Source organism: Prionailurus viverrinus, chromosome B2 (assembly GCF_022837055.1).
Source record: "Prionailurus viverrinus isolate Anna chromosome B2, UM_Priviv_1.0, whole genome shotgun sequence".
In the NCBI taxonomy this organism is placed as follows: domain Eukaryota; kingdom Metazoa; phylum Chordata; class Mammalia; order Carnivora; family Felidae; genus Prionailurus; species Prionailurus viverrinus.
In genome coordinates this window covers 2540979-2565343 of record NC_062565.1, presented here as the reverse complement: position 1 = coordinate 2565343, position 24365 = coordinate 2540979, and the positions used below count along the sequence as shown (strand labels likewise).

The 24365-nt window shown below is 41.7% G+C and overlaps 1 protein-coding gene across 2 annotated transcripts; it reads left to right on the top strand.

Moving 5' to 3' along the window:
* Nucleotides 1-8594: 8594 nt before the first annotated feature.
* LOC125166024 (olfactory receptor 2B6-like) lies at nucleotides 8595-9788 on the top strand. Of its 2 annotated transcripts, XM_047859628.1 has the most exons (2): nucleotides 8595-9515; nucleotides 9741-9788. In XM_047859628.1, the coding sequence occupies exons 1-2, from the start codon at nucleotides 8595-8597 to the stop codon at nucleotides 9786-9788; spliced, it is 969 nt and encodes a 322-aa protein (XP_047715584.1). The 2 variants fall into 2 exon arrangements, with proteins under 2 accessions (XP_047715584.1, XP_047715585.1); XM_047859629.1 differs by lacking the exon at nucleotides 9741-9788 and having other exon boundaries at nucleotides 8595-9536.
* Nucleotides 9789-24365: the final 14577 nt, after the last annotated feature.

Here is a 24365-nt window from a genome sequence, read left to right as displayed (position 1 = left end):
AAAAAGAAAAAAAAAAAAAACTACGTGGTATTAGCGTGTGACTAGACCCTTGGCTAGAATAGAAAGTTTGGATTTAGACCCAAACGCCCGTGGTAATTTAGTGTGTGACAAAGATGGAATCTTAAGTTCCTGAGAAAAGATGGATTTTTTTTTTTTTTTAATGTGGTGAAAGCTGATCTCTGGGAAATGTGTCTTTTTTTTCTGAATAAGGACCAGGTAGGTAGCACATCGCAGGGTCCACCACAGGCCACTTTCCTGCTGCTTGGATGCTCCTCATGGAGGTTCTTGGAAGAGCTCGTCTGGGATTGCACAGGGGTCTCTTTTCCCGGGGAAAACTTAGGGGGGTGAGGTGAACTCCAGCTTCCGCCACTGGGCCGGTTTGGAGGCCACAACGAACACCCACTGGATCCCTCCATCATCCGTTCCAGACCTCCCTCACCTTCAGCCAGTCTGGGGGCTCAGATCTTGATTCCTGAGGGCACTCAGCCTCTGGTCACCTCGCCCCTTTAGAGCTGGGCTTGGCACACGGGTCCGTTTGCTGTCGCAACTGAGCAAGGATTTTCCTGGGGGAGTCCAAGTGGATAACCCAAGTGCCAGAAATATCACCTCCAGGCCCTATTGTTCAACCTTAGCTCCCCTCCCCGAGGGGATTGGGGTAAGTTTCCCCTGCCCAGGTGGTGACTCCGCATCCTACGTGCTGGTCTTTTAGGTCAAGAAGCCCGAGAAGTTGGATTCTAGCTGTGTTCTCTGGTGGAAGTTTTCTTCTTTGGGGAACCAGGAGCTCCGAACCCACAAACCCCAGGATTGTGGCATTGAGGAGCACAAGTTCCTCAAGTGGATCATGGAGAGTCATGGAAAGTGTAGCCCTTCCTGCCTCCATGTTTTGGAATAGAATACTGTTTCTAAGTCCATTAAACTCTGTAAGGTTCTCAATCTCACGCCACCTCCAAATTTTTCCCTGCATTCTTGAATCTCTACTCTTTGGAGGCCTCGCTAGACCCTGCCCTTAACCCTAATACACCCAATGTCCTGAGAGAAGATGCCAGGATCGATTACATGAATGAACATACCTAGGGGCAGCTGGGTGGCTGAATTGGTTAAGCGTCCGACTCTTGGTTTTGGCTCAGGTCATGATCTCTCAGTTCGTGGGTTCAAGCCCCACATTGGGCTCTGTCCTTGGTGGCACAGAGTCTGCTTCAGATTCTGTCTCCCTCTCTCTCTGTCCCTCTCAAAAATAAATAAATAAACATTAAAAAAAAAAAAAGAAGAAGAAGAAAAAAGAAAACACCTAGACCTTTCCAGAGCCACACCAACAGTAACTCAGTAATTAATATTTGCTGGGTCATAGCGTTAGTTCATGGAGCCCATCTAGCGCAAAGGCATTTCAAGTTCAGTCTGAGCCTTTTACATGCTGAACCTGACGTCGTCCCAAGACCTTTCCATCTTAAACAAGGAACTATAAACTAAAAAAGAGGTTTGGATTCCCTACTACGATTTGTACTTTAGTCCCTGCCATCCGCGCGCATGTTCTCAGCCCCATGAATTCGAACACAAGCCCACGCACTCTGTGGCACTATTCCAGAACCTTCAGGTTTTTCTCTCATGCTGCTCTTCAGATTACATAGTCACCTGGCAATGAGCTTAGAGCTTATGACCTCTAAGTTCGAAATTGCCTCTGACCCATGCTTGGTGCTTCCGAAGGTCCTGTTGAAGGTTTGCTATTCTTGGTGCTTGGGTCCTCCTAACAAAGTAGGCTCTTCCTGGGATCAGCACTCAGGGATCCAACCCACATGCCTGTCTCCCAAATATCCCTGTGCCCATGCCTGCTCCCGTCCAGACAGAGTAATTGGTTAGACGGTCAGAAATGAATATTATAGCGTTCCAGGAGCTCTTCCCTTACAAAGAGAGAGGGAGAGGGAGAGGGAGAGGAGAGAGGAGAGAGGAGAGAGAAACTATGCCATTAAGCAGCCCTCTGAGAAACAGAGGTGAGAAAAGGTGGGGAGAGACACTGGCACTAGCTAAGAAGAGAAATGAAATGTAAATGAACCAGAGCGTATATTTCGTAGTTTCTGTCTTCTTTCCTAACAGATATATCGGTGACTTTGGGGAAATCTGTTTAACTTCTCTGAGCCTGTTTCCACATCAACACACTAAGTTAAAAGTGGACCTGTTCTAGAGGGTTTGGGGGAGGACAGTGAGCCCGATCAGATACTATTCCCATTATTAGTAAAGTCTGCAGGTTCTTATTTCCAGGTCGTTGGTAACTAGGCATTATTTCCTAATTTTTCACTTGAAGGACTACTGACATTTTTGAGATTATCAACCTTGGTCTATCCTATAAACTAAAGATTTGGTTATTCATATTTTCTTACTGGTTTAGCCTTTCATTTTCTTTAAAATACTATTTTCTTTATTTATATTACCTAACTAGTGTAAGGTCTTGTGGGAAAAAAAGGAAATCCTACATTACAAGCATCATTTTTCCCCAAATGATCCCACCCTCACGCCCGTTCTCACTTTCAGAGGTAATGCTATTAGTTTGGGTGGTTAAAAATATTATGCATTAGTTTTGGAGGATTAAGTCTTAGTTTTTTTTTTTCTTTTCTATTTTTACCTGATGCCCCTTCCACATAAAGAAGGAATTCTCACTCTCAGGTAATCCCATACCGGCATATGATACATAAATTTATATTTAGAGCATTTTAGTCATGGGTTTATATAGTTAAGAGCATGTCAGCTATTCTTTCTTGTATCTTGAGCTCCTCACTCAGAAGCATCGGAGGCAAATACTTCTGGTGCAGATTAATTATTAGTCCATTTTCTGTTGAGGGACTAAAATTTTCTCCATCTTTGGTGACTACAAACATTGCAACAATACAAGTTCTTGTTCCTATGCCTTTATAAACTGACAATTTTATTTCCTTGGGTCAATTTCCATGAATAATATTGCTAGGCTGATAAATATATGTGCATTTTCAAAATTAACTGTCTTATTTCTAAAAATCGAATAGTGCTTTACATTTCTACCCATAATTTGTGAGAGTAGCCTTTTCCCTTCAAGATTAGGAACATGAGTTACTTCTGGCTATACTTTTTTTTTTTTGTCAATCCGGTAAGTGACTTATTATCACTTCAACATATTTTTCTCATTGTTTGGGAATTTAAAATCGTCTCATATAGATTTGCTACTCTGAGTTGTACATTCAAATTATTTGGTGTTCTTTCTGCTGTGTTACTTGTATATTTTCATGGTTTTGTAAAAATTTTTATATTATAAATACTAAACTTTTCATAATTATGAATATGTTTTAATAATGTGTCTACTCATATGAAAAATTGATATGGAACTACCTAGAAGAACATACAAAAATAAATCCTGGATAGAAGAAGCTATAGGAAAATAGAAATCGGTTTTTAACCTTGCAAAAACAATTCTAGAAAACCATATTAAAGAAAGGGAGAGTTTCTTCACCAAGCCCAGAAATGTAAAAGTCTGTGAAAGAAATATTTGGGTATATGATAAATAAAACTGCTTTATGTAAATCGGGGTAATAAAATATTTCTGTGGTAAATTAAGTAGAAATCTGTTTATTGTCTAGAAATTGATCTCAGAATTTCACAACAAATGGACATTTTCTTTCCCATGTGGCTTCACAGAACTCCATAGTTTACAAAAGGAAATTAACTCCCAGTTTGAGGACACAAAACTCAAGCCTTATTTGATGAGTTCTTTTAGTCCCTATTGTCATTCCCTTTTGTCTTAGAAAAAGCTGAGGAGACAGTCTCTGGAGAGGGGGTAATGGTGGAGCAAACCTAAGCTAAACTTGGAATTGGCTTCATAGAGATCTCCCTCTGTGCCCATTGGCTATCCTGGTCAATTACCATTAAACACAGAACAGTGTTACCTTCCCTTATAAACCAGAACACGCGCCAACATGACTTTGAAAAAAAACCTCTCTGTCCTCATTTATGTTGCAAATGTGGTGAGGATAATACTGAAAACAGCAGTTAATGCCTCAATACTTTGCATTGTGGGGATACCTGGGTGGCTCAGGTGGTGGAGCGTCCAACTCTTGATTTCAGATCAAGTCATGAACCCGGGGTCCTGGAATCGAGCCCTGCCTCCGGCCCCGTGCTGAGTGTGGAATCTTAAGATTCTCTCTCTCCACCCCTTTCCCCTGCTCGTGCTCTGTCTCTCTCTCTCTAAAAAAACAAAACAAAACAAAACAAACCCAAAAAAACTTTAACCGTGAAGCCAGAAAAAGACATTCTGGGTGTCCGCAAGATTTCATTCCTATTCTTATATTTTCTAGTGAATCCTGAATGGAGATCTCATTTGCCACCGGCAAAGGGGAGTAAGGACTCGAAGAACTTCACCGCATCGCAAGAGCTTGAATCCGCGTGCTTCTACCCGGTCGTACTGGAAAGCTTCTCACACAGGCGCACACCCGCATCATCCTATCTCTAGTGCTTCAAACAGAGGTAAATTATTCTACAAAACATGCTGAAATTCGGGTGTTCTGAGAACGCACCTTATGGATTGGTCATCATTATATTGCAAAAATCTGACGGAGGCTCAATGCCTTCATTCCATTTATTTGTTCATCGTGCTCCGTTGCATATATTTATCTCTACCAAAAATCAAAACTTTGGAGCAGAGCAGTCCTGGGTTCTAATTTCCAGTCTGCTATGTACTAGCTTTGGCAAAGAACCCCTCTGAGCCTTGCAGTTCAGGTGTTTCCCTGAGTCGATCCTTCATGAAAGAAGGGGGAAAGGGCAGGGCAAACTTTCCTCTCTAGTCTAAGCCAAAGTGCAGTGTTGGGTCAATAGATCACTTCCGTTACTTATCCGTAACATTCACGGAGACGTGAGTGCTTGAGGAAACTGGGAACCAATTTTGCCTTCTATGGAAAACAGAAAATCCCTGTGTTACGGACTGAATCGCTTTCCCAAAAGACCGAGTGGGTGGCCCAGCTGTGCAGTGACTTTGCGGCCTGACCAGAGCTATAACTCTTGCCACCTTTCTTAGTTCAATGCTCTTTCCGTAGTCTCAGCTTAAAAAGAGGTTTCCAAGACTTTGTTGGGCCTCTTCATTCCGAATCCCTGAATGTCAGTCACAGAGTGAGAAAATCCAGTATGTAGCTGGGCATGTAACGTCAGCCAGTTCACAGGCAAGCAGGTGGTAGGAACTCATAGTATCTCGACAAAATAAACGGAAATATCCTGAATTACATATAGATAAAGACTCAACAATCCAAACAGCTCCTTTCAACTGCTACTTTCAAAAAAGCCTCATTTTTTCCTTACCCGTGGTTGATCTCTCTTGTGTCTCACATTGTTAAAATATGTTCCTGTGTTGGGGCGCCTGGGTGGCTCCGTCGGTTGAGCGCCAGACTCTTGGTTTCCGCTGAGGTCACGATCTCATGGTTCGTGGGTTCGAGCCCCTGTCAGGCTCTAACTGCAGCTCTTGCTTGGGATTTCTCTCTCCTTCTCTCTCCGTCTCTTCCTGGCTTGCTCTCTCTCTCTCAAAATAAACACATGTTAAAAAATATATGTGTCCCTGTGTTGACCAAGGGAACACTGGTTGCTCAAAATGGGAGTCGTGTCCTCTGAAGATGGCAGGAGAAGAACCCCACCCAGGAGCAGAGAAGCGGATTGTGCAGTTTTGGGAGGCCTCAGCCACGAGTAGGAATCACCTGCGCCGTGAGGTAAAGAGCCCCCCGCCAGGATTTCAGTGACACAGGTGACGACTCCCTAGTTTGCTTCCATTGTTAACAAATCCTTCCAACCTAATGTTAGTGATGAGAGTAATGATTCAAATTACTGAACTTTTAGTACAAAATGATACTTCAACTTTTTAATAGAAAGGTCTCTTTTTTAGAGTGGATATATTTTGAGGTTACGGGCAGTTGGAAAGATGGGTGAAACTTTGTCCCCACAATGACGAAAGGGCGAGAAGTTAGTTGGGCACCCCCTCTGCTATGATCCTCAGCGATGGCTTCTGGGAGAGGCCATCTCCTGGCTGAGTTCCAGGAGAGGATGTGAGATCCACAATGCCGTCTGGACTGGAGGAGAAAACACGCGGCGTCCTCAGTGAGATTCCTCCTGAAGAACAGAGCGAAGTTCGTGTCACTCTTCCACGCACAGCTTGGAAGGCCCTGTAACTTATCCTCCAGATAAAAACTCTTCTGAGAGTGGAAGGGGCCTCTCGGCAATCGTGCGGGGACAGAAACTTCCGCAACAGCCCCGAGGACACAAGGGCAGAAGCTCGCCATGATTATGTGGACTTGATATTTTTTCAACACTTGAGGAACCCAAGGAAATCGTGAAATCTCTCTTGATTCCATTTGCCCTGCTTTTCAGAATCCCTTTAACAGGGACACCTTTTTCTTTTTCTTTTTTTTTTTTTTTTTTTTTGGCAGTGAGATGCCCAGTGTCCCCAGACTCCAGCCTTTAGGAAATCTTCATATGGAGCCCAAGTCAGACTCAGTTTCAAGGATCTATTAACAGATACAAGATTAAATTCATATAGGATTTTTTTATGGTATTTAAGTCTAAAGCAATGCTGATCCTTATAGTAAAATGCAGAGTATAAGTAAGACATTTAAAGTTATTATATGGTGCATGTATTATGTTACATGCATATATATATTATACATATATACAATACATATAGATGTTATATATTATATAATGCAGATATTATATTACATGCATATATATAGATATTATATACATAATACATATACATGTTATATACTCTATATAATACATATGTTAGGTTACATACATATATAATACATATATTAATAAGTGTAGTAATCTACTTGCTTACTGAAAATTAGAATGAGCAGGCGTAAAGGTAAATATTAAAGTCTGATTTACTCTCTCTCCATCCCCACTCCCCAGAGGTAACAATCTCTAACACTGTGTGTACCTTCCAGGTAATTTTTGCACACATGCGAATACTAACAGACATAATGTGATGTTGCCGTATGTAAATAAACACACGGAAGCATGTTCAGGTACTTGTCTGTCCCCCTCGAGGATTTGAGCGGTTTTGCACATTTGTGTCTTCATCTGGATTTATGTCTATATCTCATACCTCATCTCACTGACAGCTGTGTAGCAACGGAAACTTGCCGAGTATCTCTGAGACTTCCCCACCACTGTACTGAGAGCTAGAGAAGGAGTGAGTGAAATTAAAGCACACATTGACGAATAATTTAAAAATTATGTTCCTATCATTAAATTCACATTACAAATTTTTTTAACGTTTGTTTATTTTTGAGAGAGACAGAGTGCGAGCAGGGGAGGGGCAGAGAGAGAGGGACACACAGAATCTGAAACAGGCTCCCGGCTCTGAGCCGTCAGCCCAGAGCCCGACGTGGGGCTCGAACCCACAAACTGTGACATCATGACCTGAGCTGCAGTTGGATGCTTAACCGACTGAGCCACCCAGGCACCCCAAATTTGCATTTCTAAACCAACAGGATCATAAGCAAAGAATAGAGGGAAGTATTAGTAAGGCAGCAGACTCTGGGACGGACACATCCTCGACAGGTGGCCTTAGCTCATTTCCTCCAGCGAACTGAGGACTCAGTTCTGCTGTCTGACGTCAGAGTTCCTGCCTCACTGTGATGCTTTGTTCACAGGCCGCGCGGCTCGGTGCCCAGCAACTTGCCCGGAAGGTCACGTTTATCCTTTACATCAGAGAGCCACCATCGCATCTGTTGGTGAGGTGGGAGTGGAGGGGACCAGAAGGTAAACTGTCGACTCACAGAGTAGCGCACCTCGGACTCTTTGGGGTCCAACGGTCACAGTCAGCTTCCTCTACGAACACGGCAGAGGCCTGCGGTCACTACGGTGCGTTTCTGTCACACTCACGCTGTCATACCGGGAAGGCATTGTTATGCCCATTTTATAGATGGGGAGCCTGAAGTTCAAGAGGATAAGATGTACATTCCCAGGATGACTTAACCAATGACTTTATTTAGTAGAGACTTGAACCCAGGCTTGTCTGGCTCCAAATTCCATGCTACCGACATCTCTTTATCCTGATTCTGGGAGATCTTAAAAGGCAAGAGACATGTTCTTTTGAAATGTGTCTGGTCGCTTGCTAGCACCTACCTACATGGTTTCGGGAGGTGGTCTGAATAATTTTAGCTGTTTCGGATGAAAAGGCCATCTCCATGGCAACGAGGAGAAATGAGAGTGAAAAAGGACTATGGCAGGGATTGTAACCGAATCGTCCTAAAAATAGCAATCTGGGTGGAAGATAGTGTAAATAAAGATCAACGAAATGACCAAAATTATCAAGGAATGCACTTTGTTAAAGTCGTTTAAATCAAGTATTTGCTTTTTAAATTTTGGCCTTTGTTTTTGAAATGCCGATACAGACAGAAGAAAGATCACATTACAGAGATACCTAAGTATCTGTGAATATTTCCAACTCCGTATTGGCAATCTCCATTCTGTAAATAGCTTCAGGCAGGTAGCAAAGTGATTATAAATCATTGAAATCGCCCATAACCCTGCATTCACCGACTTCCTGAATTTTTGTGTTTCAGGAACGAAGAGCTGAGACACCAATCATGAAGGGGGTAAACGCGAGCGCCCCCTGGGAGTTCACCCTCTTAGGTTTCTCAGATCGACCGCGGCTGGAGCTCCCACTCTTTGTGGTCTTCTTCATTTCTTACGTGGCCACTATCTTTGGGAATCTGACCATTGTTCTAGTGTCACGCCTGGACCCCAAACTCCACACCCCCATGTACTTTTTTCTTACCAATCTGTCACTCCTGGACCTTTGCTACACCACAAGCACAGTTCCACAAATGCTGGTCAATTTATGCAGCACCAGGAAGGTAATTAGTTATGGCGGCTGTGTGGCCCAACTTTTCATGTTTCTAGCTTTGGGGGCCACTGAATGTGTTCTCCTGGCCGTCATGTCCTTTGATAGGTTTGTCGCTATTTGTCGGCCTCTCCATTACTCAGTCGTCATGCACCAGAGGCTGTGCCTCCAGCTGGTGGCCGCGTCCTGGATTACGGGTTTCAGCAACTCAGTGTGGTTGTCCGCCTTGACCCTGCAGCTGCCGCTCTGTGGCCGTAAAGAAGTGGATCACTTCCTCTGTGAAGTCCCTGCTCTGCTCAAGTTGTCCTGTGTAGACACGACGGCAAACGAGGCTGAACTATTCTTTGTGAGCGTGCTGTTCCATCTAATACCCCTGACCCTCATCCTCGCATCGTATGCTTTTATTGCCCGAGCAGTGTTGAGAATCCAGTCTGCGGAAGGTAGACGAAAGGCATTTGGGACATGTGGCTCCCATCTAATTGTGGTGTCACTCTTCTATGGCACTGCTATCTCCATGTACCTGCAACCACCATCCCCCAACTCCAAGGACCGGGGCAAGATGGTGTCCCTCTTCTATGGGATCATCGCACCCATGTTGAACCCCCTTATATACACACTTAAGAATAAAGAGGTAAAGGAGGCCTTTAAAAGGTTAGTTGCAAGAGCCACCTTAATCAAGAAATGAATGGGGCGCCTGCGTGGCTCAGTCAGTTGAGCGTCCGACTTTGGTTCAGGTCATGATCTCGCAGTCTGTGAGTTCGAGCCCCGTGTCGGGCTCTGTGCTGATGGCTCAGAGCCTGGAGCCTGCTTCCGATTCTGTGTCCCCATCTCTCTCTGCCCCTCACCCACCCATGCTCTGTCTCTCTCTGTCTCAGAAATAAACATTAAGGAAAAAAAAAAAAAAGAAATGAAGGATATGCAAATGATAAGCTTTTAAGCACTTAATGTTTACTTGGCTTACTAACTTCTCAGGCTGCCCTCTTTTCATCATTCCTACAGAGAATGTTCTGTTGGCCAAACACACTCATTGAATCAGTACCCAGAGCTAGTCTTCCAGTTGACCAGAAACTGTGTAACTTCAACATCTTCAAGCTTTACCCCAATGTTTGTGTAATTTCGTGAACTTAGACCTTTCTGCGAATGCGATAAAAGCCGGAAATCCTTGCTGTGGTAATATCACGAGTACACACACAAGTATTTTTGCACATCGTTAAAGGAGATTTAATGAAACCATGAAAAACAACCACTTTAAAGTTGGATCTGAGGTTAACAACCCCAGCTTTAATTTTCAATACCACTCCCGCGTGAGCAGGCTAATAGAAATCTCGGTAATTTTTCTTCTAGAATTGCACCTGGATTTGCCGCGGTTGTGTACTCATGTTTTCCTCCTAAATGAAAGCGTCCGTTTTAATTCCTTTATAGATCAAATCCTAGGTTTTAGAAGGCCTACCTAATTTCCACACTTCTCCCAATTATCAATATTATCATCATCTCTTAACCCCCAAACACTTACAGCCTAGATTTTAAACTAGTGTGCCCTGTCATGATTTCTAATGATTTCTCGTTTCATACATTTTGTTTGCACGACAGACATCTCATTGCATGTTGGTGTCCTTGAGAGGACACAGCCTGGATATATATTTTGTAATGTTTCCTTTAGAAGTCGTCAAACTTCTAGGGAAGTAGCATGTGCTTTATCACCGGGGTGTTTGTGTTGAGTGACTCATTCACGTTATAGTTATTTAATTGTGTTGCTTTCCCCCCCTTGTTTTCTCCTACCAAACTGTACGTATAGGAAATACAATAACTAAAAAAATACATCTGCCCTGTTTCCTCTTAAAATCTGCAGGAACACCATGTATTTTTGCCATAACATAATGCTCACCGCTAAGAGAAATAAATCTGATTTGCCAAGTTCCAATTTCAGTTCTTTCCTATTAGATGTGAAAAGATTAAATGGGGGGGGGGGCTCTTGGGTGGCTCAGTCGGTTAAGCATCCGACTCTTGATTTTGGCTCGGGTCATGATCTTGTGGCTCATGAGTTTTGAGTCCCGCATCCGACTCTGCACTGGTGGCACGGAGCCTGCTTGGGATTCTCTTTCTCTCTTCCTCGCTCTCTGCCCCTCCCCTGCTCACGTTCTCTCTCTCCCTCTCTCTCTCTCTCTCTCTCTCTCTGTCCTTCTCTCTAAATAAATAAACTTACACAAAAAAAGAGTAAATGGAAGCAAAACACTAATAGAGTATATTGGAAACAAAATACTATCGTCACTGAAAATAAATAAAATAAATTGCTAAAGGACCTAATAAATGATATATTAAATATCTAGAAGCAAATGGGTGTTTTAAAGCCAATGTTAGTGAAACTTGGTAAATTATGAGGACATAGAAAAGAAATCAAATTGAGGTCTTTCATCCATTTCGAGTTTATTTTTGTGAATGGTGTAAGAAAGTGGTCTAGTTTCTTTCTTCTGCAAGTTGCTGTCCAGTTTTCCAGCACCATTTGCTAAAGAGACTGTCTTTTCTCCATTGGATGCTCTTTGCTGCTTTGTCAAAAATTAGTCGCCCATATGTTTGTGGGTCCAGGCAGACAACAACCTCTTTGACCTCAGCTGCAGTAATTTCTTGCTCGACACATCTCCAAAGGCAAGGGAATTACAAGCAAAAATGAACTACTGGGACTTCATCAAGATTAAAAAGCTTCTGCACTGCAAGGGAAACAATCAACAAAACTAAAAAGCAACCGACAGATTGGGAAAATATATTTGCAAATGACATATCAGATAAAGGGTTAGTATCCAAAATCTATAAAGAACTTACCAAACTCAACACCCAAAAAACACCCCAAAACACCCAAAAAACAAATTGCCCAGTGAAGAAATGGGCAGAAGACATGAAGAGACACTTTTACAAAGAAGACACCCAGATCCTCATCAGGGAAATACAAGTCAAAGCCACACTGAGACACCACCTCACACCTGTCAGAGTGGCTCAAATGAACAAGTCAGGAGACTATAGATGCTGGCGAGGATGTGGAGAAATGGGAACCCTCTTGCATTGTTGGTGGGAATGCAAACTGGTACAGCCGCTCTGGAAAACAGTGTGGAGGCTCCTCAAAAAATTACAAATACAACTACTCTATCACCCAGCAATAGCACTAGTAGGAATTTACCCAAGGAGTAAATTGAGATACAGGAGTGCTGATGCGTAGGGGCACGTGTACCCCAATGTTTATAGCAGCGTTTTCAACAATAGCCAAATTATGGAAAGAGCCTAAGTGTCCATCAACTGATGAATGGATAAAGAAATTGTGGTTTATATATACAATGGAATACTACTTGGCAATGAGAAAGAATGAAATCTGCCCATTTGTAGCAACGTGGGTAGAACTGGAGAGTAATATGCTAAGTGAAAGACGTCAGGCAGATAAAGACAGATACCATATGTTTTCACTCATATGTGGATCTTGAGAAACTTAACAGAAGACCATGGGGAGGGGAAGGGGAAAAAATAGTTACAGAGAGGGAGGGTGGCAAACCACAAGAGACTCCTAAATACAGAGGACAAACTGAGGGTGGATGGGGGTGGTGGGGGAGAGGGGAAAATGGGTGATGGGCATGGAGGAGGGCACTTGTTGGGATGAGCACCGGGTATTGTATGGAAGCCAATTTGACAATAAATTTATATTAAGAGAAATCAAAATTGAAATATGTTTAAATTTTTAAATGAAGGATTTAATACATTGATTCAATTAATTTTATACTGGTAGATTTGATTTTATACTGGTATATAATTTTATATTGGTATACAATTTTATACTGGTAGAAAATGATTTACAGATAAATTCTATTAGCTATTATCAGTTACCTTGTGACTATTAAAAATATATATATATAACCTTTTATATGTATTCATTTAGAATACAGATGCATTTAGAATAAGACATATCAATCTAACTTTATGTCTTCTGTTTGCAGTTCTGAGAAATTAATTTTTTTAATCCAAACCATTTTTAAGGAAAATATTTTGTTTTCTGTTTTCTTTTGTCTTCTTTTTTGAGTCTAGTTGACACACAATGGTACATTCGTTTCAGGTGTACAACTTAGTGATTTGACAAGTTTATACATTATACTGTGTTCACCACAAGTATAGCTATCGTCTGTCCCGTTACATCCTTTTATAAGATCATGGACTGTATTCCTTACGTTCTGCTTTTTATTCCTGTGACTTGTTCCGTAACTGGAGGCCACGTCTCCCCTTCTCCTTCAGCCATTTTGCCCATCCCCCACTCTCCTCCCCTCTGGCCGCCGTCAGCTTGTTCTCTACACTTACAGTTCTCATTCTGCTTTTTTATCTGTTCATTTTTCAGACTCCATTTGTGAGTGAGTGGACTTGTATGGTATTTGTCTTTCTCAAACTGCTCCATTTCATCAAGCATAATACCCTCCGGGTCCATCCCTGTAGTCTCAAATGGCAAGACCTCATCCTTTTTTATGATTGTGTCATAATCCATTGTACTCATATGTATACACCACATCTTCCTCATCCATTCATCTATATAGATGGGCACTTAGGTTGCTTCCAGAATTTGGCTACTATAAATAACACTGCAATGAACATAGGGTGCATATATTTTTTTGAGTGAGAGTTTTCATTTCCCCTGGCTAAATGCCCAAAAGTGGAATTATTGGATCAGATTATTTGTATTTTTGACTTTTTGAGGAACCTCCATCCTGTTTTCCAGAGCGGCTGCACCAGTTTGCATTCCCACCAACAGTGCAAGAGGGTTTCCGTTTCCCACATCCTCGCCAGCATCTATAGTCTCCTGATTTGTTCATTTGAGCCACTCTGACTTGCGTGAGGTGGTATCTCACTGTGGTTTTGATGTGTATTTCCCTGATAAGAAGTGACGTGGAACATCTTTTCGTGCGTCTGTTGGCCATCCGGATGTCTTCTTTGGAGGAGTGTCTCTTCAGGTCGTCTGCCCATTTTAAAATCAGATTTTGTTTTGTTTTGTTTTTTTGGTTTTGGGTTGTACGAGTTCTTTATGTGTTTTGGATATCAACTCTTTATCAGATATATCATTTGCAAATATTTCTCCCATTAATTAGATTGTCTTTTTGTTTTGTGGATGGTTTCCTTTGCTGTACAAAAGGCTTTTATTTTCAGGTAGTCCCAATAGCTTATTTTTGCTGTTGTTTCCCTGCCTCAGGAGACATATCTAGAAAAATACTGCTGTGGCCGATTTCAGAGAAACTACTGTAATTGTCTCTTCTAGGATTTTTATGGTTTCAGGTCTCACGTTTAAGTCATTAATTCATTAAGTCATTAATTCATTTTGAGTTTTTGAATATGGTATTAGAAAGTGGTCCAGTTTCATTCTTTGACATGTAACTGTCCAGTTTCCCCAGCACCATTTATCGAAAAGACTGTCTGTTTCCCATCGTATATTCTTGACTCCTTTGCCACAGATTAATTAACCATATAAATGGGGGTTTATTTCTGGGGTGTCTATCCTTTTCTATTGATCTATGTATCTATTTTTGTGCCACTACCATACTGTTTTGATGACCACAGCTTTGTAGCGTATCCCGAAATCTGGAATTGTAGTACCTTGAAATTTGCTCCTTTTTCGCAGGATTCTTTAGCTATTTGGGTCTTCTGTGGTTCCATACAAATTTTAGTATTGTGTCTAGTTTTGTGGCAAATACTGTTGGTATTTTGATAGGGATTCATTGAATCTGTAGATAGCTTTGGGTAGTATGGACGTTTTGACAATATTAATTCTTCCAATCCACAAGCATGAACTATCTTCCCATTTGTTTGTGTCATCTTCAATTCCTTTCATCACTCTTTTATAGTTTTCAGAGATCTCCTTGGTTAAGCTTATTCCTTTGATGATATGTGGAGTGTTAAAGTCCCCTACTGTTATTGTATTACCATCACTTTCTCTATGTCTGTTAATATTTGGTTTATGTATTTAGGTGCTCCAGTGTTGGGTGTGTAGATAATTTACAATTGTTATATCCTCTTTCTTTCTTTTTTTTTTTTTCGTTTACTTATTTTTGAAAGACAGAGACAGAGCCCGAGCAGGGGAGGAGCAGAGAGAGAGACACACACAGGATCTGAAGCAGGCTCCAGGCTCTGAGCTGTCAGCACAGAGCCCGATGAGGGGCTCAAACTCACAAACCGTGAGATCATGACCTGAGCCGAAGTTGATGCTTAACCGACTGAGCCACCCAGGCATCCCATGTTGTATCCTCTTTTTGGACTGATCCCTTTATCATTATGTAAGGCCCTTCTTTGTCTGTCATAGTCTTTGTTTTAGAGTCTATTTTGTCTGATGTAAGTATTGCTACCCTGGCTTTTTTTTTTTTCTTCCATTTGTATGGTGAATGTTTTTCCATCCCTTCACTTTCAGTCTGTAGGCATCTTTAGGTGTGAGGTGAGCCTTTTGTAGGAGGCATATAGATGAGTCTCTCTCTTTTTTTTTTTTAATCCATTCTGCCACTCCGTGTCTTTTGATTGGAACATTTAATACATTTATGCTTAATTATTGATAGGTATGTACTTCTTGCCATTTAAGAGATTTGTTTTCTGGTTGTTTTTGTAGTTCTTTGTTCCTTTTTTCAGCCCTTGTCTCTTATGACAGACGAGTATAGTGTTTTGTTTGGCTTTCTTTCTCTTTATTTTTTTGTGTGTATCTGTCATAGGTTTTGGGTTTGTCATTTATCATGATGTTCATATACAACATCCTAAGTAAATCGTAGTCCGTATTGATTTGATGGTCATTTAAATTCAAACACATTCTAAAAGAAAAAAAAAAAAGAGAAAAAGAAAACATCTTGAACCAGCACTGAACCAGGAAGTGTATTTTAGATGTTGTTTTCTGACATTGTGGCAATATATGCATCACACAAAATTTGAGTGTACCCTTCAGTGGCGTGAAATGCAGTCAAATTTTTGTGCAACCTTCACCACCGTTTCTCTCCAGGATATTTCCATCTTCCCAACCTGAAACTCTCAGTTTGGTATTAAACAATAGCAAGCCCAGAGGAGAGAGACAGTGTGCTCAGTTCGTCCTCTTGAATAGAACCAATCATTTTCTTATGACTCAAATGGTTTCAAAAACCTATGATTCTTCCCAGCTTACCTGCAGAGAGATCAACATTCTAGTGATGATACTTATGTGTTTCGTTCTCCGGGGCCAACAAAGATGTGTGGTCGGTTTTTCACAGTCTTCCCCCAGCCCACCAAAATACCCATTCTGCAATGCACCTACTTAGGGCTGTGCTCTATTTGTCCCGGAGCGATCAGCTGCAGATTACTTTATGCCAAACAACCATTGAGAGATATTGTCTTGTAAGCAGAAATTACTTTAGAATGCTTCATTATGAATTAGGCTCAATAAAAGGACTAAATGTATTCTCCGTGTTCACTGTCAGCTCCATGAAGCCAGGCATTTATGTCCTAACAACTGTATCTGTTTCTCATAACAGTACCCGAAAGCCTTTTGCTTCAATAATTATTATTATTTTTTTAATTTAATGGCTGTAAGAATGAGCGAAGTACGCAAGCTTAAGGGTATGGAACTCTATGTAAATGGTGGAGCTGGTAATGATGTTGATGATTTGATGGCAGCCATGATGAAAAAGCCAATTGATAAAGAAGATTATATACATAGATATCTTCTGTCCAGGTTTCTTTTTCTTAATTTCATACCTGTAGATGTTTCTTCTTCTTTTTGTATTGAGGTATCATTGACTCAGGGGTATGTTTCAGGTGTTCACCGTATTGATTTGCCATTTGTATCCAGTGCAAAGTGATCAGCACGATAAATCTAGTGAACAGGTGTCATCACACAAAGTCACAAATTCTTTTTTCTTAGGATAAGAACTTTTGAGATCTTTTCTCTCGGAGAACTTGCAAGTATGCAATACAGTAGTATTCACTTCAGTCACCATGTTGTACATTATGCCCCTGGGACTTATTTATCTTGTAACTAGAAGCTTTTACCTTTGACTCCCTTCATTCATTTCACCCGCACCCCCCAACTCCCCCCCCACCCCAACCAATCTGTTCTCTGTACCCATGAGCTCAGTGTTTTCCTTTTAAAATATTCCTACTTTGGGGCGCCTGGGTGGCTCAGTCGGTTAAACGTCCAACTTCGGCTCAGGTCATGATCTCACGGTCTGTGGGTTCAAGCCCTGCGTCGGGCTCTGTGCTGACAGCTCAGAGCCTGGAGCATGTTTCGGATTCTGTGTCTCCCTCTCTCTCTGACCCTCCCCCGTTCATGCTCTGTCTCTCTCTGTCTCAAAAATAAGTAAATGTTTAAAAAAAATAAAAAATAAATAAAATATTCCTACTTTTCTACTTTTGATGAACTTCAGAATATTAGATTCTATTTGTATACACTAAAAGCCCTCACATTAAGACTTTACTTGCACATCTACTTATGTTTGTTTTTTCAATTTATTTAGCAAATATTGATTGGGTTACTACCAAACCCCCCATGGACTGTTATAGAATTTGAGATACAGGAGTAAACAAAATAGACAAAAATCTCTGCCTTTGCAGGGCTTGCATTCTATCAAAGACTACATAAAATAAACATTAGACCTAATAACTCTAAAAGTATATAAGAAGGTGATCCTAATACACAAAAGAATTTATAGTGAATTTAAGAGAATTTGGGAATGCCGAGGGGGAGCATCAACATTAAATGGCAGGTTCAGGGGAAGCCTCGTTTAGAAGGTGAGATTTGAGCAAAGGTCTGGAGGGGTGCCTGCCTTAGCCAAGAGCACATCTGAGGGCCAAGGGCTAGTCCGAGGGCATAGGCAGAGCAATCGCCGAGAGACCAGCATAGACTCGTAGCTCTTTGAGGAACAAGACCGGCCTGGGCGGCTGGAGGGGAGGCAGGGAGGCTGTTCCCCTCAAGGTGGTCCGTGTTGTGCTGTGATAAAGCAAAGTCACGGTGACTTAAACAGCAAAGTTTACTTGTCCTTTGTACGAGGCAGCCCGTGAAGGTCCCTCCGGGAGTCACTTGGGGACAAAACAGAGCAGACGTTTCAGGCCGCTGTGCATTCGTGATCATCATGGCAGCGGGGACCTGTTCCCTGGGTCCCAGAGCTTCTTCCTGGGAGAGACAGATGATATTTTTTCACATCTTTAAGACCAAATGGACTCACATGGTCACATCTTAATTTAAGGGGACAGGGAAATGCAATCCTAGCACATACACAGAAGGCATGAGGTACAGAGACGTTTGATAAACAGCATTTCCAGGGACTGTGGTCCACTCATATCGTCACCAGCCACTAGTTTTTTCCTTCCTGCACACATGCAAAAACGCGCTCAACCCCCCTGAGAGAGAGGCAGCTTCGGAGTGACTGCCTCTGCCGGCAGCCACTCCAAAGTGTAGGAACTCCATGTGGTACGGACTCGTGTATCTTAGATCCTCGTGATCTAGAGAAATAGCCAGCTGTAGACAGTGTGAGAAGGCAAGAGAGGACACTGGGTCAAGCGGGATAAGGGTTAAAACCCACTGTCACATTTGGGAAACTGGAGGCAATTTGGAACACGACAAAAGCTGTTTCTGTACAGGGAGGGGGTCAAATGCCAGACTAGAGCGGGTTTAACCAAGAATGAGAGACATAGAGCTTCTTTCTGAGAAATTTATCTGTGAAGAGGCATCATTTCAAATTATATAAAAATGAACCTGGTGGGGAGAGGGGTTGGCAAAGTTTTTTTCTTTTTTTTTTTTTTTTTTTTTAGATGTCAGAATTCATGGTATATTTGTGTCCTCCTGGGAATGAGGTCATAAAACGTGAGCGCTTGATAACACGGAAGGATGGGCACATTTCTAGAGACGAGGCAGAATGGACCAGAGCGGGGTAACGGAGGGGCTGGCTCTGCTCTGAGGCAGAGGTTCATCTGTGAAAACGGGCAGGAGGGCAGCGGGGACTTCAGGGGCGCGACGTGGGCAGGTGGCAGAGGCCGTCGCTGAAGAGGAGTCTGGAAAGTTCTGTTTGCCTCTCTTCTTGGGCAGACTCGTTGCACCGCTCATGCGCTGACGATGACGGTCAGCCGGGAGGTGCCGGTGGCTTAAGGAGCTGGACGACGTGCCCCTGGGAAGGTGCAGGGGTGAGGAAGTATAGGAAGCCCTGGGGTTTGCGTGAGGTCTGTGGCTGCGGCTGGGAAACGAAATTGTTTTCTCCGGTCCTGCTCGGCTGCATTAGGAGCGTATGTGGTTGATAGAGACTTGAACTTCACCAAAGTTGTGATAGTGCAAATTTGGGCGAAGGAGGAAAGCGGATCGGAAGGAAGAGAAACATGGTAGACCCAGTGGGTCGGAGGGGTTGACGGGTAGTTAGAATCAGATTTCAAGATGAAGTCAGCTGGAAAAATAAGACGAGGTGTTTGTGAGAGAGAGTTTGAAACTGAGACGACAGAGAGTGTTCAGTTGGTCAGAATGGAATTTCTTTTTTTTTTTTTTTTTTTTTTTTTTAATTTTTTTTTTCAACGTTTATTTATTTTTGGGACAGAGAGAGACAGAGCATGAACGGGGGAGGGGCAGAGAGAGGGAGACACAGAATCGGAAACAGGCTCCAGGCTCTGAGCCATCAGCCCAGAGCCCGACGCGGGGCTCGAACTCACGGACCGCGAGATCGTGACCTGGCTGAAGTCGGACGCTTAACCGACTGCGCCACCCAGGCGCCCCCAGAATGGAATTTCAAGCAGCCTTTGTCTCACCGTTTGCGTGCAGTAAATAATCCTGTCAGTTTATCGTCTTCAATATCTCCATATTTCTCGAATTTGTTTTTACTTCCTACTTCTATCACTCACCTGTGTTACTACAACAGTTTCTTAATTTTTCTCTTGGCTTCTAACCTTGTTCCCCTCAAATTTATTCCCATATCAGTGGGGATGCTCGTACTAAAACATGTTTGTTAATGGCATACTTTATTTTGTTAAGATTTTATCTCTATCTATCTATCTATCTACCTATCTATCTAGTTTAAAGTTTATTTACTTTTGAGACAGAGAGCATTGATGTGAGCAGGGAAGGCACAGAGAGAGAGGGAGAGAGAGAGAATCCCAGGCAGGCTCTATGCTGTCAGCGCAGAACCCGATGTGGGGCTCGATCCCATGAACCATGAGATCATGACTTGAGCTGAAACCAAGAGTCTGACTCTTAACCAACGGAGCCATCCAGGCGCCCCTATTTATTTATTTTTAAGTGTCTTTTTTTGAAAGTTTTTATTTAAATTCCAGTTAGTCAACATATAGTGTAATGTTAGTTTCAGGTGTACAACACAGTGATTCAGTGATTCCATACATCACCCTGTGCTCATCACCACCTACTGAACCAATGCCCCTCCCTTCCCCTCTGGTGACCACCAGTTTGTTCTCTATAGTTAAGAGTCTATTTCTTGGTTTGCCCTCTTTTTTTTCCCTATGCTCATTTGTTTCGTTTTTAAATTCCACATATGAGTGAAATCATATGGTATTTGTCTTTTCTCTGACTGATACATTTCCCTTGCGTAATACTCTCTAGATCCATCCATATTGTTGCAAATGGCAAGATTTCGTTCTTTGTATGGCCGAGTAATATTCCATTGTATATATGTGTATATATACACACCATGTTTTCTTTATATATGAATGGCATCCTTTAGTTAAAACTGTGGCACTGTCTCACTCCTGCCCCAAACCCTCATGGCCATTATTCCAAAGCTTAAACTGTTAACATGGCTTATAATTCCCTGCATGATCACTTCAACCATGGCAAAACTTTCTTTACTTTCATTTAATGTAATGTGAGATTCATCCATTTTGATTCATTGTCTGTACTGCAGTGTATTCCTTTGTATAAATGGTCCATGATGTATTAATCTCCAGCTGACATCGATTTAGGTGCTTTCCAATTTTCTGCTACTACAAATGAAGCTGTTATCAACATAGTTGTTTCTATCTCTTGGGCATATGTGCAAGTTTTTCTATAGGTATGGAATTTCCGGGACGTTGTTATATACGAATCTTCAATTTTACTATATAATCACCTGGTTCCACTTATTATTTTTATTATTTAACTACATGTACATAGTTGTCAGTAAACTGAGAAATAGTTACTTACGGTAAATGGAGATGCATGAAGAAGACATAAGATAGAGATGTCACTATTTTGAATCTACTCTATTGAAAATTACCTGTGCTTTTTTTGTTGTTGCAAAATGTTCCTTGGAAAAGCAGCAAGCCTTCAACATGTCATATTTACTATCACTTTATAGATTAACTGATATATACTTACATATTATTGGGTTACTAGTATGTACTAACACTTGGTAGGCATTGGGAATGCAGCAGCGAATACAATACCTAAAAGGAGGAGAAATACAGAGTGGGGAAAATAATGAATTATTATTGCATTCTCAATAGAATCAATAAACCAACGTTTGCCTTTTTTCAATGTTTTGAATACAATAGTAATTTTGACACAATGTTGTAACTTCCTCATTCGTATCTTCCTCTGGATTGAGAGATCCTTAAGGGCAGATGCGTAAAATTTATTTACATACCACGAATCTTTCACAATGCCTGCAAGTGTGTTTGATGAGTAAAAGCTTATTGCGTTCCCAGAGTAATTCTGCATTGGAAGTTTTTATGGGAAGTTTTTATGGGAATTATTGCCAAGGAGAACGTATAGAACAATAACAAAAAAGTCGCCGATAGAGAATGGCTCTCCTAGAGACCCCCCCCCCCAATTCCCTGCTCAGCAAAATGCCATCCACAAGTGACGACATGCTTGTGCCAGTTACGCTGGAAGAGTGGAGATTTGGTGTTTTGTTTGAAAGTTCAGGTGTGAATAACATTGTTGAGCAGATCTCCAGGGTTCCTGAGGAGCGACTGCAGAGCTGAGGGAACCCCACAGGGAACCCCACAACTCTCACTGCAGAGCTGAGGGAGCCCCACGGTGACAGGGGCTGACGCGAGTTCATGAGTTCACTCTCTGCAGCCGTCAGTTCTTAATTGAATGTTTCTCCTCCAAGGCAGACAACCCTCGAGACTGCTCCGTGTCGTGAATTATAATGAAACTCATTGGAAACTTTTTAATAGCCACGGCAATCAGTGGTACTCTCCCAGATCCCTGTGGACGCAGAGAAGCCAAGGTCGTTGTCACCAGAGCCCTCGTCTAAGCTGCCTTGTAATGAGCTCTCCAGGGTCTTGTACTTCCTTCTAACTTTTATAAAAAACTGCAGAAGTTGAAAATTGCCCTCCCGCCTGTTCTAGTTTTAAATGTTGCTCATTGACCTCATCATCCAGAATCCCTTAAGATTCTCCAGAGGGAATCCCATGAGGAAATGGAGCCATATTTCAATTTTACCAGCAAGCAGAAATGGCCTAGGAAAAACTGCTTTTTCCACAGATCCGAACATTTCTCATTCTCTGGGTTTTTTTCAGCCTATAACTTCATCTTTCTCTGTCATCTCCTTTAGAACACAACTTGCAGGGTGAATAAGTCACGTGTCTGGTGAAATAATAGGAGGTTATATTTTCTTTTCACTTAAAAGACGAGAAAAACAGAAAAAAATAAACCCCCAAGACTCAAAACCTTGCATTTTCTTCTTAGTTATGTAGATTCATTCGTTTTATGTTCACACTGTAAAGCATTCAAAGGTGGAAAACAAGGTATTATTATCTCTCGTTTCTTCTATACTTACTCTTCCATACTTATTCACACCATTATCTTGAAAAAAAGAAGAAAATCAAGCCAATTTGTTTTCTTTTTTATTTTATTTTATTTTTTTAATTTTTTTTCAACGTTTTTTATTTATTTTTGGGACAGAGAGAGACAGAGCATGAACGGGGGAGGGGCAGAGAGAGAGGGAGACACAGAATCGGAAACAGGCTCCAGGCTCTGAGCCATCAGCCCAGAGCCCGACGCGGGGCTCGAACCCACGGACCGCGAGATGGTGACCTGGCTGAAGTTGGACGCTTAACCGACTGCACCACCCAGGCGCCCCTGTTTTCTTTTTTAAACTAGTAGTTTGTACAAAAATACTTATGGTCGCACCACGTTTACAGGTTCCATCTGAGCCCAGAGAATCAGAGTGAGGTTTAATTGAGAGGGATCAGGCGCATAGCTAGTGGAAACCGCTCACTTCAACTGAGCTATGACTTGGTCTCGGTGCTACAAGTCGAAATTTTTCCTGCTGTGATTTTGAAAAGTACTTGTTTTCTCTACCTAAATGTCAATCTGTGAACGAGGCAAAATAATTTATTTCCTACCAAATTCCTGGGTGGTGGGAGGAAATAATGAATGTAATTATACACCTATGTCAACGTGGGTCAGAAGACCAAGCATCTGGAGAGCTCTGGGGCAGTGTGATCCTGTGTCACAGAGATGGAGTCACGGGCTGGGCGCCTGGGGGGGCTCAGTCGGGTGGGCTTCTGACTTCTGCTCAGGTCACGATCTCACGGTTGGTGAGTTCAAGCCCTGAATCGGGCTCTGTGCTGTCATCACAGGGCCCACTTGGGATCCTCTGTCTCCCTGTCTCTCCGCCCCTTCCCCGCTTGCCCATTCACATGCATGCACACTCTCTCTGTCAAAAATAAACATTTAAAAAAAAAAGCTGGATCATGGGCTCTATAGAATCTGCATGCAGCCACTCACAGTGATGTTCATGCCTTGGCAATGAGATGCAAACATCTGCGCTCTTTGTGAGCTAGAGATTGTGCTGGGGTCAAACCTAAATACTATACTCAAAGCAAATTATTTGTATTCCCTTCCAAAGTTTTATTTCTGTTAAATGTTTCAAGCAACATAATCATGGTTATATGTTACATCTTTATATGGTTATACGTTAATTTTTTTTTTAATTTGGAAAAATGGAAACAAAATCTTTCTCCTCCAAACACCCATTATCTTTGCATATTTATGTAAACATGGAAAATAAAAATTATATTTAATTTTATTAATTTTAACATGTTTTAAAATAGAAATTACATTTAATATAATTTTAATATGTATGATATACTTAATAGATATATTTAATATATAATATACTTAAAATATGCTTTCTATATTTCATTTTTGTTTCCATATCAATTTCATATCAATTTTTTTCGTTTAATTTTTTAAATTTTTTATGTATTTTTGAGAGAGACAGAGTCAGAATGCGAGCGGGGAGGGCGCAGAGAGAGAGGGAGGCACAGAATCTGAAGCAGGCTCCAGGCTCTGAGCGGTCAGCGCACAGCCTGACGCGGGGCTCGAACCCACGAGCTGTGAGATCATGACCTGAGCCAAGATCGGCTGCTTAACCAGCTGAGCCACCCAGGTGCTCCTCAATTCTTTACAAACACCAATATCAATATACATTACATTGTTTGTGCTTTTTATGTTATTTATCTTACAACTGTGTAAACATTTATTATTCAGTTAATGGACATTTAGTCTGTTTCCTTTTTTAGCCACAATGTCACTGTGATATCCATATAGGTATATAGATATAAAGAT

Coding starts and splice junctions, on each gene's coding strand:
- LOC125166024 (XM_047859628.1), top strand. CDS start 8,595: ATGAAGGGGGTAAACGCGAGCGCCCCCTGGGAGTTCACCCTCTTAGGT. Junction 9,516..9,740: donor TTAAAAGGTTAGTTGCAAGA/GCCACCTTAATC, acceptor ATAAACATTAAG/GAAAAAAAAAAAAAAGAAAT.